General features: G+C 21.7%; 2 protein-coding genes and 3 non-coding genes across 5 annotated transcripts; all 5 read right to left on the bottom strand.

Moving 5' to 3' along the window:
• Positions 1–2,286: 2,286 nt before the first annotated feature.
• Positions 2,287–5,896, bottom strand: LOC122505209 (2-methoxy-6-polyprenyl-1,4-benzoquinol methylase, mitochondrial). Its single transcript, XM_043616698.1, has 5 exons — positions 5,452–5,896; positions 4,644–5,056; positions 4,275–4,363; positions 2,578–2,701; positions 2,287–2,441 (listed from the first exon to the last, which is right to left on the bottom strand). Exons 1-5 carry the CDS (start codon positions 5,633–5,635, stop codon positions 2,352–2,354), a joined length of 900 nt encoding a protein of 299 aa, XP_043472633.1. The 5' UTR covers positions 5,636–5,896; the 3' UTR covers positions 2,287–2,351.
• A 1,746-nt stretch (positions 5,897–7,642) lies between these two features.
• On the bottom strand, positions 7,643–15,491 carry LOC122505227 (60S ribosomal protein L4). The gene is made up of 8 exons (XM_043616717.1): positions 15,334–15,491; positions 14,494–14,671; positions 11,702–11,947; positions 11,095–11,219; positions 10,611–10,709; positions 8,710–8,981; positions 8,275–8,434; positions 7,643–7,849 (listed from the first exon to the last, which is right to left on the bottom strand). The coding sequence occupies exons 1-8, from the start codon at positions 15,334–15,336 to the stop codon at positions 7,697–7,699; spliced, it is 1,236 nt and encodes a 411-aa protein (XP_043472652.1). The 5' UTR covers positions 15,337–15,491; the 3' UTR covers positions 7,643–7,696.
• Positions 7,966–8,040, bottom strand: LOC122505261. Its single transcript, XR_006301896.1, has one exon. It is a non-coding gene; the product is annotated as a small nucleolar RNA SNORD18 (small nucleolar RNA).
• LOC122505263 lies at positions 8,526–8,599 on the bottom strand. Its single transcript, XR_006301898.1, has one exon. It is a non-coding gene; the product is annotated as a small nucleolar RNA SNORD18 (small nucleolar RNA).
• On the bottom strand, positions 14,754–14,827 carry LOC122505262. Its single transcript, XR_006301897.1, has one exon. It is a non-coding gene; the product is annotated as a small nucleolar RNA SNORD18 (small nucleolar RNA).
• Positions 15,492–15,640: the final 149 nt, after the last annotated feature.

Raw genomic sequence — 15,640 nt, forward strand, 5'->3', positions numbered from 1 at the left:
TCGTTCTGCCTGTCGTCGATTGTATTCGTCTTTTTAATACTTCACGCTATGAATGCCACACAATCTTCTATATGTATTAAAAATGAAAGAAAAAAAAAAAAACTAGTTCGCAATTTATACACAATTTCTTAAAGAAAAAAAAAATAATTTTAAGCCCACGCCCAAGGTCATTAAATTATCGTGTTAATGTTTTTAAAAATAAATATATATTGGCAGAGGGGGGAGGGGGGGGATTAGGAAATGAAGCTGAAAGTACAGATTTTCTTCTTTTATCATATAATATTCATTGTTTGTATAACAGCTTCGTTCGAATTTTTCCATTTCTTTTTTTAAAAAAAAGTACTGTGAGAGCAAAATTCTGGAATTTTTAAACTAAAATTACAAAAACAAAATGATCCAGCGTGTGGCTCTTTTTAAATTCTGTGGTTTTTTCAAGAAAGAAAAGAAAAAAAAATTACAAACATAGCAAAATTCGTGTCCCTTTGCAAAATAAATTACTGAAAATTAAATAATGTATTCTTTTTTTATATCCTCCATCTCTATTAAATAAAAAAGTATTTTATTATAAATTTTAAAAATCAACTTTTGAAGAATTTAAAATTGCAAAATTTCGATAATAATTTAATTCTCAAAAATTTTTTTTATCAAAAATCTTCAAGTGTAAATTTTGGTAAATTTAATAATAAAAGGAAAATTAGATTCTAAAAATTATATTAAAATATTTTTTGAAAAAAGTAATTCTCAGAATTTTTTTATTCTAATTTCTTAAAATTCAATTATTTTCAATATTTTTTGATTACATATATTTCCGAAAATTCAAATATATATATATACAAAAAATAATAACATTACATTTTTTTTAGAATTATTTTTAACATTTTGGAGAAAATCATAATTAATATTCTTCAAAAAATGAATAGTTTTTTTTTAAAATGTACAAAACATTTTTTTAATAAATTCAATTATTTTCAATGAAACTGCTTTACAATATTTATAAAAAAATTAATTCTTTAAATTGTTTTATCATAATTTTTTATCAACAAAGTAAATTACAATTTTTAAATTTACTTATTTAGATTTATTAAAATTTCGGAAAAATCGTTTATATAATTAAAATAATTCTTCAAAAATTTGATTTTTTTACATTCCTTAAAAACTCAATTACATTTTAAAACATTTTATATTAAATTTAAATTATATATTTTTCAAAAATTTTATCAATTTTCAATTATTTTTCAAAAATTTACCAAATTTCAATTATTTTTAAAAGATTTTATCAATTTTCAATTATTTTCCAAAGATTTTACCAAATTCCAATTATTTTACAAAGATTTTACTAAACTTCAATTATTTTTCAAAGATTTACCAAATTTCAATTATTTACCAAATTTTAATTATTTTTCAAAAATTTTACCAAATTTCAATTATTTTTCAAAAATTTTATGAATTTTCAATTATTTTTCAAAAATTTACCAAATTTCAATTATTTTTAAAACATTTTATCAATTTTCAATTATTTTCCAAAGATTTTTCCAAATTCCAATTATTTTACAAAGATTTTACCAAACTTCAATTATTTTTCAAAGATTTACCAAATTTCAATTATTATTCGAAGAGTTACCAAAGATTTTACCAAATTTCAATTATTTTAAAAAGATTTTATCAATTTTCAATTATTTTTCAAAAATTTACCAAATTTCATTTGTTTTTAAAAGATTTTATTATTTTTCAATTATTTTACAAAGATTTTACCAAATTTCAATTATTTTTCAAAGATTTACCAAATTTCAATTATTTTTAAAAGATTTTATCAATTTTCAATTATTTTTCTAAGATTTACCAAATTTCAATTATTATTCGAAGATTTACCAAAGATTTTACCAAATTTCAATTATTTTAAAAATATTTTTCCAAAATTTCAATTATTTTTCAAAGATTTTCCAAATTTCAATTATTTTTAAAAGATTTTACCAAATTTCAATTGTTTTTTAAAATATTTGACCAAATTTTAGTTTTTTTGTCATTTTTGATTGTTTCAAATTGTAAAGCTATTGTATTTCATAAATTATTTTAAAATATTTAAAAAAAATTAATATAATTTATTTCTGCATTAAAATTTTTTGAAAATATTCTACCTTAATACTTACTTATAAAAAGAAAAGTGAACAGTTTTAATTATTATAAAATATTGAATTCTCGAAGAACTTTTAGAAAATTATTAAAAATTAATATATAGATAATTAATTGAGAGACAAAGTTTATTTAAAAATGGTAGAAAATAATAAATAGTAATAATAGAATTTTTTATTAATTATAAAAATTTAACAAAATTGAATATATATTTACAAAATTTATATCTTGAATCCAGAATGAATAGCGACAATTCCAAATGTTAAATTCTTATACGTCACGTGTCTGAATCCAGCATTTGATATCATATCCTGGAAAATAAATTATTTTTTAAAATTCATTATTATAATTCACTATAATTATAATATCTAATATAAATTATAAAATTTACTAAATACTAGTAACTATTTAATAATTGTTTCTTAAATGCTATAAAAAATGCAGTACCTTAAAATCCTCTTGATTCGGAAACTTTCTAATGCTTTCCACCAAATATTGATACGGTTGCCATTGATTTGCAATCAAAACTCCCATAACAGGAATCACTTGAAATGAATATTGATCATAGACCCTTAAAAAAAAATTAAAGATAATTATTTTTTCAAATTGCAATTTTTTTGAAAATTTTTTAATTCATATTTTTATTAAACAGTAGTTTTCTTTTTGTTAGTAACAATTAATTTAAAAATTTTTGATTTAAGCTTTTACAGAAAAATTCGAAATCTTTATTATTTGACGACTAAATTCATGAAATTTTTTCATTTTCCAACTAAATTATACGCGAAAAATAAGTTTTTAAATTTTAAAATAATTTGACAATTTTTCAAAATTTAAAAATCATCGTTTCTTTCGTTTTTTTTTCTTGAGAAAATTTCAAAATCGTGAAATTCGTCGATTTTTGCGATTTTTTTCAGAAAAATTTTGCAATCGGCTGAATTTGTTATTATTTTTTTTTTCATTTTCAAAAAGAATTTTTCGCGAAAATTCAGTTTTTGAACGAAAATTTCAAAATCTTGATTCTCGTCTAAATTCATGAATTTTTTTCATTTTTCAACTAAATTACACGGAAAAAATAAGTTTTTAAACGAATTTATAAAAATTTTTCTAAATTTAAAAATCGTCGTTTTTTTTTCTTTAAGAAAATTTCAAAATCGTGAAATTCATCGATTTTTTCGAATTTTTCTTTCAGAAAATTTGCCCAATCATAAATTTTGACTCAGTTTGTTATTTTTTTCATTTTGAAACAGAATTTTTCGCAAAAATTCAGTTTTTGAACGATTTTAAAAATTACTGAAAAATAAAAATTCGTCATTTTTTTTTTGTTTTTTTTTTCTACAGAAAATTTCAAATCTTAATTTTCGACTAAATTCATGAAATTTTTTCATTTTCCAATTAAATTATACGCAAAAAAATAATTTTTTAAACGAAGTTGAAAATTTTTGAAAATTTAAAATCGTCTTTTTTTGTTTTGTTTTTTTTTTCTTTAGGTTTCAAAATCAAGAAATTCGTCTAGTTTTTAAAATATTTTTGTAATCGTAAATTTTGACTTAATTTCGTTATTTTTTTCATTTTCAAACAGAATTATGTATTAGCAAAAATTCAGTTTCTGAACAATTTTAAAAATTTCTGAAAAATAAAAATTCGTCGATTTTTTTGTTTTTTTTCTACAGAAAAATTCAAAATCTTGATTTTCGACTAAATTCATGAATTTTTTTTTATTTTTCAACTAAATTATACGCGAAAAATAAGTTTTTAAACGAATTTGGAAATTTTTGTAAAATTTAAAAATCGTTTTTTCTATTTTTTTTACCTTATTATAGAAAATTACAAAATCGTGAAATTCATCGATTTTTAAAAATTTTTTTTCTGAATATTATCGCAATCGTAAAATTTGACTAAATTTGTTATTTTCTTTTTTTTAATTTCCAGCAGAATTTTTTGCGAAAATTCAGTTTTTGAATGATTTAAAAAATTTCTGAAAAATAAAAATTTGTCAATTTTTTTATTTTTTTACAGAAAATTTCAAAATCTTGATTTTTTCATTTTCTAACTAAATTATACGCGAAAAGTAAGGTTTTAAATGAATTTATAATAAATTTTAAAAATTTAAAAATCGTCTTTTTTTTGAAAAATGGAATATTTACCATTTTACCATGTTGTTGTTTACGTGACTAAATTCAAGGCACAGAAATCGACCTCCAGGTTGAAGAACTCGATAGGCTTCTTCTAAAACCTAAATGAGTTTTTTTTCCTATTAAATATTTTTTTTAAATCTTAAAATTTAAGAGAGAAAAAAGTTGCCGGTGAATAAAAATAGAAATATTGTCATTTTTTTATTCTTTAAGATTTTTAAATTAAAAAAAAAAATTTTTATTTTTTAAGATTTTTTAAATTTAAAAAAAAAATTTTATTTTTTAAGATTTTGTTAATTTAACTTTTTTTTTAAGTTTTTAATATTTTTTTTTTTTTAAGAGGTCATCTTCTCAAAATAGAAAAAAAAATTACTGGGCTACCTTGTCAATGTGCGTGACATTTCTCACACCAAATGCAATTGTATAAGCTGAAAATGAATCATTTTCAAATGGAAGTTTTTCAGCATTCGCCTCTTTCCATTGAATATCAAATCCATTTTCCATTGTCCAACCATGTCTTTCGGCACGAATTTTTCCCACCTCGAGCATATTTGAATTAATGTCACAAACAGTCACGTGACTCTGTAGATTCATTGGATTTTTGCAATTTTCAAGATACTTGAGATAGCGAAATGTAATGTCGCCAGTGCCACCGGCCGAATCGAGAAGACGACATCCATGAGTTGGTGCTAATTCCTGAATGAATAAATCTTTCCAAATTCGATGAATTCCCAAACTCATTGCATCGTTCATATTGTCATATGAATCGGCCACATTTTCAAATACAGCTCGAACTATATATTTAAACAAAAAAAAAAAAAGAAAGAAAGTTAAAAAATAAAAAATTTGTTATTAAAACAAATTTTTAACAAAAAAAACAAATTTTTTATTTTTTAACTTTCTTTCTTTTTTTTCAAATATTAATTTCAATTTTGGAATAATTTCAGAAACAAAATTTTTAAAAAATTCAATTATTAACTAAAAAAGTTATAGAAATTATTAACTAAAAAAATTATTAAAATTATTAACTATAAATAAAAAAAAATAATACTTTACTGTTTCGGTGTATTTTCAATATATTAATATTAATAGAAATCGAGAAATAATATAAAAAAAAAGTTTCAATCGTGGTATTTAAATATAAACTGTATTTATTGCAAATAATAAAGTTTTTAAATAAAATAATTACCTTTTTCAGTTTTTTCCCCAGTCGATACAGTTTCAAAACCAAAATGAGTTGTTTTATCGTCAAATTCAAATTTTTGATTTCCCTCTCCTTCATGACTTTCCTTTGCACTTGTTTTTAAACCCCGGCTTAAAAATTTATTATTATTAGTTTGAATAAACTTTCGAAAAATACGAAAACTCCTCATAATTTCAAAAGATATTTATAATTATCACTATGATTTTCCTTTTCTTTGAAGTTCGTTGAAAGAAAGGAAAAAAAAAGTTAATAATTATGAACAAACATTTAGTGTTTACATTAAAAAAAATCTCGCAAACAAGATAAATTGTTTTAGTTTTTTTTCTCTTTTTTAAGTAAAAGTTTGACAGATAAATAATCACGGATCACGGTTTTCTTATAAAATATCGTCTGCTGCAAAAACATGTGCGATAATCTCTTCAGTCTTCTCTCCTAACATAACCTGAAAATTGTAACCTAACCTGTAAATTAAAAAAATTTGCGCATGCGCTAAAAACGCATTATTTCGTAAGAATTTAAAAATTATTATTTATTTATTTTTAAGATATTTTTCGTAAAAATAAAAAAATTAATAAAGAAAAAATTAAAAAAATAAATCAAAATTAATATAAAAATTTAATCGAAAAAGTTCTTTAAAAATTTTCAAATCCATTTGTTTACAATATTCAATTTTACGAAATTTCAATTATTCGTATATTCTTCAATTATAAATAAATATTAGAAAATAAAATAAAATTAATTTTTAAATCAATTTTTATTAAAAAAAATTCTACTAGAATTCAATTATTTAAATAAAAATAAAATGAAAATAAATAATTATTATTAAATAATTGAATGATTCTTAAAATTCAATTCCCATAAACAATCGTTATCAACAAAGTTTCAAATAATTCAATTCTCTTGACGAATTTTAATAAAATTTTTAAGAATAATTACATTTTTCGAGAAATTTAATTATAATAATTATAATAAATTGTATTAAGAATAATTGAAATTCTGCATTGAATTTTATTATTTTTATGAAAATAATTGAATTCCTGCGAAGAATATTTCATTAAAATTTTCAAAAATAATTAAATTCTTTGTAAAAAATTAACAGGATTTCAATTATTTTTAAAAATTTTTAATAAAATTCTTGTCAGAAATTAAAAATATAACAAAATTCTTAGCAGATCTTCAATATTACTTTCAGAAATTTTAATAAAAAATTTTTTACAAGAATTTAAATATTTTCGTGAAATAATAATAAAAATCTTTGCAGAGATTCGCAATTATTTTCAAAAATATCAAAATTTTAGCAAAAATTCAAACAATTTTAAAAAGATTTGATAAAACTTTTTTTTGGTAGAAATTCAATTATTTTTAAGACTCAATTTTTAAAAAATGTCTCGATAAAATCCAAATATTTTAAAAATTTTAATAAAATTCTTCGAAAGAATTCAATTTATTATAATCTAAGATTTTAACTGAAATCTATTTTTAAATCAATGTTTATGAGAAAATTCTACCAGAATTCAATATTATTTAAATGCAAATAAATAATTTATTGAATAATTGAATTTCTGCGAAGAATTTTATTACTTTTGAAAATAATTGAAATTTTGCGATGTATTTTTAGAAAAAATTTTGAATTTTATTACTTTAGAAAATAATTGAATTCGTGTGATAAATATTCTAATTATAAAAATAATTGAAATTTTGTAATGAATTTTATTAAAAATTTGGAAAATAATTGAATTTTGCTATTTATTTATAAAGATAATTGAAATGTTGACAATTTTTTTTTTTAGATTTTTTTGAAAATAATTGAATTTCAAAGAAGAATTTTAATATTTCTAAAGATAATTGAAATTTTGACGAGAATTGTTAAAAGTTTTTGAACATAATTAAATTTCTGCGAAGAATTTTATTACTTTTGAAAATAATTGAATTTCTTTACGGGATTTACGGACCTAGTTCGAGCCCTGCATTAAGTTATTTAAAAAAGTGAAGAAAATTCGTTAAAAAAAATTTAAAATGGACAAAAATAATTTTTTATAAAAAAAAAGAACAGAAAGAAAGAAAAATGTTCTTTCTTTCTTTTTTGTGCAAAAAAAAATGTTCTCTCAACAACGTAAATTTTTAGGGATTAAAATTTCACTGCTCCATTTCTCCCCACTTGAAAATAAATACATGATTTACATTATTTTTTTTTCGTTTATTAGAATGTAAATAAAAATTACAAGTGTGTTTACTTGGTGGCTTTAACTGGTTTGCTTGGTTTCGCCGCCGCAGGTTTCACACTTTTCTTCGGTTTCGTTGCTTTCAAAGCAACCAATTGTTTCTTGCGCCTCTCCAACAGTTTCTTTGCTCTTACAGCCGGTGCTCTACGGTGCAATTCAACCTGGAAAAAGAAATTTCCAAATATTCATTTTCTATTTTTATTTTTTTTAATTTTATTATATTTTTTTTAATTTCAATTTTTTTCAAATTTAGAATTTAAAGTAGAAATTTTTTTCCTTCATCAGATTAGAAGCTTTGTTTTAAAATCAGAAGCAAATCAGCAACACGGACCAAAGCAGTTCATCATGAGAAAAAAATATTTTATTTTTATTTCAATGTTTTTTATTTAGTTTTTATTTCTAAAATAGAAAACAAAACTTGTTTTCTTATTAACTAATTTTCATTACTTAAATTTAAGAAATAAAAATATTGAAAATAAATTTTACTGTTAATTTGAATGTTATTTTTACTACATTTTTGAATGTTTATTTTACTTTTTTTTAAATGTTATTTTTACTTTTATTTAAATGCTTAGAAAATACTTACGCCACGCTTTTTAGCGAGAGCCAAATCGCGTTCGTTCTCTCTTTTCTCTGTTTTCAAGATAGCAGCACGCTTCTTAACAGCCGCGAATGGATCCAATTTCAACATAGCTCTGGTGTTGTTGAGCGGGTTCAATTTCTTCACAGCGCGATGGACCTTCTTCCTAAAAAGTCCAAAGAAATTTCTTTTTAATTCAATATTCAATTTCGTAATCATCATAAAAAATAATCAGAAATTTTCAATACTATTAAGGTATAATCAGTTAAAAGCTTTGTTTTAAAATCAGAAGCAAATCAGCAACACGGACCAAAGCAGTTCATCATAAAATTGACCATCTTGTTCAGGAATAAATAAAAATAAATATTAAATTTTAAATATAAATATTAAATTTCCCCATGTTTGAGAGATTTGCGTAAATAAAATGAGAGTGAAATTCACCTTGGAGCACGGAGAACTTTACGGATTTCGTCGGATTTCAATAATTTTGAAAGATCAGTGTTGGCCATCTTGGGGAAGGGAAGATTGTAGCCCTTCTTGAGTTGAGCCTCCTTGCGCCAAGTGCCGTACAAAGCATCCAATTGATCGAAAGCTGATTTCGTCCAGATTACGAAGCGACCAACATGACCACCTGGGGCCAATTTCAACAAACTCATTTTGTTGATGTTCATTAAATCTACGCCAGGAATGTTGCGGAAAGCTTTCCTGATGCCCTAAAACAACAAAATGTTTCTTACTCGTTTTTCCCACAGGAAATAAAATTTAAAAAAAACTTTCAATACAAAGACCTTCAGAAAAACAATTTCTAAAAATTGCAACTCCTAACTCTTCCAAAATTCAATTATTTTCTACAATTTTTAACTAAATTTCATCTCTAAATCAACTAGCTTTGAATAATTTTTAGGAAGTTCTTCGAGAATTAAATTTTTTAAATATAAAAACTCAATTTTTTATAATAATTGTAACTGTCCATGATTTTTTTTTAATAAAAGGTATATTTTCAAAAAATTTTATTCTAAAGAAATTATAAACAATTTTTATATAAATATATATTTGTGAAAATTTGTGCAGTCAAGAATACCCCCATTGACAATAAATTCATTCAATGAGAACGCCATGACCATATTAATCTCGCATTTATAGTGGACCGTTCAAAAAAAGTGTATTTCGAGAACGGGGACATTTTCAAATGCGTCGTTGTTTTTTATTTCCGTCGCGTAAAAATAATTGAATTCCAGAGAAAAATTTATAAAGATTATTAAAATTTTGACGAGAATTTTTGTAAATTATTGAACACAATTAAATTTCTGCGAGGAATTATATTAATTTTTTTGAAAATAATTGAATTCTTGAGACAAATTTTCATTAAAATGTCTTTTTAAATAATTGAATTCTTTTATGAAATTTTATTGAAATAGTAGACATTGAAAATAATTGAATTTTGACAAATTTTTGAAATTATTTAAATTTCTACAAAGAATTTTATTAAAATTATTTTGAAAAAAAAAATTGAATGGTTACAAAGAATTTCATTAAAAATTTTGAAAATAATTTAATTTTTTCAAGAAATTTAATTAAAACTTTATAGAAAATAATACTTAAATTCTAATAAATAAATTGTAGCAAAAGTTTTTAAGAATAATTGAATTTCTTTGATGAATTTTAATAAAATTTTTAAGAATAATTTCTTTTGTCGAGGAATTCCATTAAAATTGTATTAAAAATAATTGAAAGTCTGCGATGAGTTTTATTATTTATGAAAATAATTGAATTCCTGTAAAAAATGTTATTATTTATGAAAATAATTAAACGTTTGCGTAGAATTTTATTAAAAATTTTTTTAAATAATTGAATTCTTTTGGACAATTTTATTAAAGTAGTAGATTTATCAAAAATCATTGAATTAAGAAAAAGTTTTTTTTTTTTAAATAATTGAAATTTTGCCATAAATTTTATTATTAAAATTGTTGAAAATAATTGAATTTCTGAGAAGAATTTTACTAATTTGGAAAATAATTGAATTTCTGCAATCATTTGTAATTGCTTCAAAATTAAATTTCTTTTAGTGTTTTTAATTAAAATTCTTCTATAAAACCAATATTTTTAATAATCAATTAAAAATATATATTAAAAAATTTAATTAATTTCAGAAGAAATGGAATAATTAAAATTTCTCAAAAATCTACGTTCTTTAAGACGATTTCTATTTAAATTCATTCAAAATTGAAATTTTACAAAATTTAAAATTAAAATCTTTTGAAATTCATCTGTACTTATGAAAATTTTAAACGCAACTCAAAATTTTTCAAAAATCTTAAAAAAATCGAAACTAGTTTAAATACCTGATCTTGTCCGTAAACGATCAAAGGTCCTCGACGTTGAATGCGACGACGGTTTCGCATTTTTCCCTTTCCTGCCCTGAATCGTTGTGACTTGTACACCTGAAAACGATAAACACTTAGAATTAAAATTCTATTCATTACGCAATATTAAAAATAAAATCCATTTTCATTAAAATATTAAATTACTAATTAAATCGAAATCTTCTTTCATTTCCTCATTAAATCGTGAAAATAGTCGTTAATTAATTAATCGTCAACTCCACCTAGAAAATTGTGCGATCAAAAAAACCCCCATTGTCGTAATTCGTTCAATAGGAACGCCATGATCGTATTAATCTCGCATTTTTCACGGACCGTCCAAAAAAATATTTTCCCAGGACGGGGACATTTTCCAATGCTTTTTTTTTTACTTAATTTTTTTTATTGTTTTTACAACCAATTTTCTAATTTTTTTTTCTTTTTCTTTTTACATTAAAATTCTTACCTTAACGATGTCATTCCATGCCTTAAATCTTCTGAGGAAGATTACGGCTTCCTTAGTTTTTTGCAAACCTTGAACTTTGTCCGAAACAACGAGTGGGAATTCTGGCACTTCCTGGATAAGATGACCTATTGAAAATTAAAAGATTTCCATTTAGTAGCTAATATTAACAAAAACTAGCATTTTAAAAAAAGGAAATAAAATTTATCAGTTTGATAGCTTTGTTTTATAATCAGAAGCAAATCAGCAACACGGACCAAAGCGAGTCATCATTTAAATGCTTATTTACCGTTTACCTTGTAAGTAAATAAATGTTTTTTTATTTAAAAATAAAAAAATTTTTTAAATTTCAAAAATTTTTTTTTTAAATATGAAAAAAGAATAAAAATAAAAATTACACAAAAATAATAAATAAATAAATAAATATTAAGAATAAAAATAAATAAATATTATTCAAAAATAAAGATGATTAAATATGAAGAGTTATAAAAGTTATAAAATAATAAAAATTAGTAAAAATTAAAAAAAAAAGAATCTTAAGTTTTAAATTCCGTAAAGAATAATTTTCCTTTTTCTTTTTAAAATAGAAAATTTGAGTAAAAATAATGACCTTTAGATTGGACGAGAGCAGGAACTCCCGAAGCGGCAATTGCCGAGACCATAGCGTAACGTTTTTGATTAACGTTGACTCGACGATGCCAGCGTCTCCAGGGCTTGGTGGGTGCGAACATGCGTCCTCCTCGGCACATGTTGCCGAAAGCACCTTGGCCAGAGCGATGAGTACCGCCACCTCGAACACGTGGAATACGAGCAACGGCACGTCCAGTTCCCCATGACTCCGCGGATGTTTGATGTCCTGGAAATTAAATTTTACAAACCTCACACATTTATATCAAACAAAATCTACCTTTTTCCATATTATTAAAATTTATTTTCTCCTTTTTATTTTTTTCATATCTCTGAAACTTTTAACATTCAATAAGAAAAAAAATTCTTTTTTTTTTTTTTTTGAGCTCCGTGTCTGGGTTGCAACAAAAATTTACTTTTGTTTTTCCCTGATTTCCAAACAAAATTTTCACTTTTTCCCTATGATCTTAAAAAAATATTCCGATTCACTCTAAAAATTATTAGACAATCAAAAAAAAAAAAAAAATGAGTTACATTATTTACGAAATTCTTTCATTGTAAAATTATTCAAAAACAACAATAACTTTACAATATTCAATTTTACGAAATTTCCATTATTCGGAAATTCTTAAATTACTCTTTTTTTTAAAAAAATTAATTCTACAGAAATGTTAGTTAAAAAATATGAAAAATTAAAATTTTACAAAGATTTTAATTTGAAACCATTTCAAAATTCAATTATTTCTAAAAATAGATGCTATAATACTTTTAATATTCAATTATAATTTTAAAAAAATTCTAACTATCGAATTCAATTTTAAATCAATTTTTATTAGAAAATTCTACAATAATTCAATTATTTAAATAGAAAAATAAATACTTCATTGAATAATTTAATGTTTCTGAATATTAAATTCTCAATTTAAAGAATTTTACAAATAAAATTGAATTCTTTTGACAAATTTTAATAAAATATTAAAGATTAATTATATTTTTCGAGGAATTTGATTAAAATTAAAAAAAAAAAATCAATTGATTCTACAGAATTGTTAGTTAAAAGTATGAAACATTCGAATTTTCAAAGATTTTTATTTGTAACCTTCTCAAAATTCAATTATTTCTATAAAAATTCAAGGTATGCTTTTAATATTCAATTATTATATAAAAATTTAACTGAAATTCATTTTAAAATCAATTTTTATTAGAAATTTCTTACAAGAATGTAATTATTTAAATATAAACCTAAATAATTTATTGAATAATAATTGATTACTTCATAAAATTGAATTCTTATAAAGAATATACAAATTTTTAAATAATTAAATTCTTTCGACGAATTTTAATAAAATTTTTATAATTTTATTTTTCAAGGAATTCGATTAAAATTGTATTAAAAATAATTGAAATTCTGCGATGAAGTTTTATTATTTATGAAAATAATTAAATGTTTGTGTAGAATTTTATCAAAATAGTGTAGATATTGAAAATCATTGAATTGAGGAAAATTTTTGAAAATAATTGAAATTTTACCAAAAATTTTATTATAATTTTTGAAAATAATTGAAATTTTGCCAAAAATTTTATTAAAATTTTTGAAAATAATTGAATTTTGGATGAATTTTATTATTTATAAAATAAATTGAAATTTTAAAGCGATTTTTTTTTTAAATTTTAGCACATAATTGAATTTTTCCAACGAATTTTATTACTTTTTGAAAATAATTGAATTTTTACAATCATTTGTAACTTATTCAAAAAATTCAATTTTTTAAAATATTTTTAACTAAAATTCTTCTAAATCAATTATTTTTAAATAATCTTTGAAAAAGTTCTTTAAGAATGTTTAAATCCTTTTGTTTACAATTCTATTTTACGAAATTTTGATTATTTGGATATTCTTCAATTAAATGTATAAATTAGAAAATAAAAGCTTGAAATAATTTTAAGAAAATTCAATTAAACTTTTTCAAAATATTAAATTCCAAAACCAAACTTTAAAATTATGTAAGTGGACACAAAAGTTTAATTAGTTTCTTTATGAAAATTTGTGCAGTCAAGAATACCCCCATTGACAAAAAATTAATTCAATGAGAACGCCATGACCATATTAATCTCGCATTTATAGTGGACCGTTCAAAAAAAGTGTATTTCGAGAACGGGGACATTTTCCAATGCGTCGTTGTTTTTTTATTTCTGTTTCATTATAAAGTTAATCAGTTAATTCGTAATTAGTAAAATAAATATTTTACTTTTTAAAAAATCTATTTATTAACCAGTAAATTTAAGTTATGAATATAAGAATAAGTATTTTTTTTATAAATAAAAATAAATATTTGAAAAGTTTAATTATTATATAAATAAATAATAATTATAAAATTATGACAATTATAATAATTATAATTGTTACTATAAATTATGAATTAAAAAATAATGAATAAAATTAAATCATATAATTACACTGTAATTATTACATAATAGAATTTTATATATTATTTTATTTATTCAATATACGGGCACAAATATTTTCAAATTGTACAAATTATAATAATAAATAAAAAACAAACTATACAAAATTTATACATTTCATTTCCAAGCATTTAATAGATATTTTTTAGTTAAAATTTTATTTAACACTGAAATATTTTCTTAATTTTTTTCTAGTTATAAAAATTATAATTCAAAATGAAAAACTTCTTGAATTAAAATGAAATTAGTACAATTTTTAATATTTTTTGTTTTAAATTAAAAAGAGTAAAAAAATAAAAATAAACTTACCAGCTTTGCTGGAAACTGAGTAAGGCTGACGGCTATTTTTCGACACCTGTTGGTGAATAAAATTCACCACATCGGGTCTAATTGGTGCCTTGAAAACAGCAGGAAGCGAAATAACTTCCTTCGTTGGTTCGCTCTTTTCATTATAAACCGTAATTACTGGTCGCGCTGTTGACAGTGACTGTAATAAAAAAAAAACATTTTTTTTCCCTCATTAATTTCAAACCAAAACTAACACTTTGCTTTTCAATTTAATAAAAACATAATTCAGAATTTCGCTTTGTTTTAAAATCAGAAGCAAATCAGCAACACGGACCAAAGCAGTTCATCATTTAAAAGAAACATTTTTTTTTACTTTAAATAATTTTTTTCCAAAAATTTTAGAAATGAATCATTCTTTTTCATAAATTTTAAAATTAAATCAATTTTACCTGTTTTTACAATAAAGCAAAGGTAGAAATTAAAAAAAAAATTCAAAAGGGTAGGAAACCATTTTACTTCTTTCGAGAACCGAATGACAAAAGTCAATTGTTAACCTAACCTCAAAATTAATTCACTGACAATAAAACACTAATTTATACTCAACTATTTTTCACTTTAGAAAAAAAAAAAGAATTTTCAATAAATTTTCTTAGCAGTAATATTGTTTAGTGTGAAAATTTAAATGGAAAAATTAATAATAAACAATGGTGACATGAAAATGATACACGTGGTCAACAAGATGGATAAAAAGGCAATGTAGTTTATTTATTTTAAAGTCAAATTTTAATTATGAAATAATATTGGAATTTATGTAAAAACTAATATTTATATAATTGAGAATAAAAAACGAGCAACACTTACCATTTTGAGGATGATTTAATGCCTTTAACGCACAAAATATCATCCACCGTGTAGGCTTATTACTCCGCCTAAATAAAAAAGAGTGGAACGCTTCCGGAAGTTGAGGGCGTTGAAGTAAATTAACTACTGCGCATGCTTTCCATACCGCGCGATTTTCAAAATTAGAAAACAAAATTTTTTCTTTATTCCTTACGATATTTAACAATAATTTCGCACTAATAATAATTTAATAAAAAATTATTCAGTTTTACAATAATAATAAATAACAATTTTAATAAATTTAGGGTTCATTCACATGTTGCAAGTG

Source organism: Leptopilina heterotoma, unplaced genomic scaffold (assembly GCF_015476425.1).
Source record: "Leptopilina heterotoma isolate Lh14 unplaced genomic scaffold, ASM1547642v1 Lhet_350, whole genome shotgun sequence".
Taxonomy (NCBI): domain Eukaryota; kingdom Metazoa; phylum Arthropoda; class Insecta; order Hymenoptera; family Figitidae; genus Leptopilina; species Leptopilina heterotoma.

Coding starts and splice junctions, on each gene's coding strand:
- LOC122505209 (XM_043616698.1), bottom strand. CDS start 5,635: ATGAGGAGTTTTCGTATTTTTCGAAAGTTTATTCAAACTAATAATAAT. Junction 5,057..5,451: donor TGGGGAAAAAACTGAAAAAG/GTAATTATTTTA, acceptor TTAAATATATAG/TTCGAGCTGTATTTGAAAAT. Junction 2,442..2,577: donor CGAATCAAGAGGATTTTAAG/GTACTGCATTTT, acceptor TTTATTTTCCAG/GATATGATATCAAATGCTGG.
- LOC122505227 (XM_043616717.1), bottom strand. Junction 11,948..14,493: donor CTCAGTTTCCAGCAAAGCTG/GTAAGTTTATTT, acceptor TTTAATTTCCAG/GACATCAAACATCCGCGGAG. Junction 11,220..11,701: donor TGCTCTCGTCCAATCTAAAG/GTCATTATTTTT, acceptor AATTTTCAATAG/GTCATCTTATCCAGGAAGTG.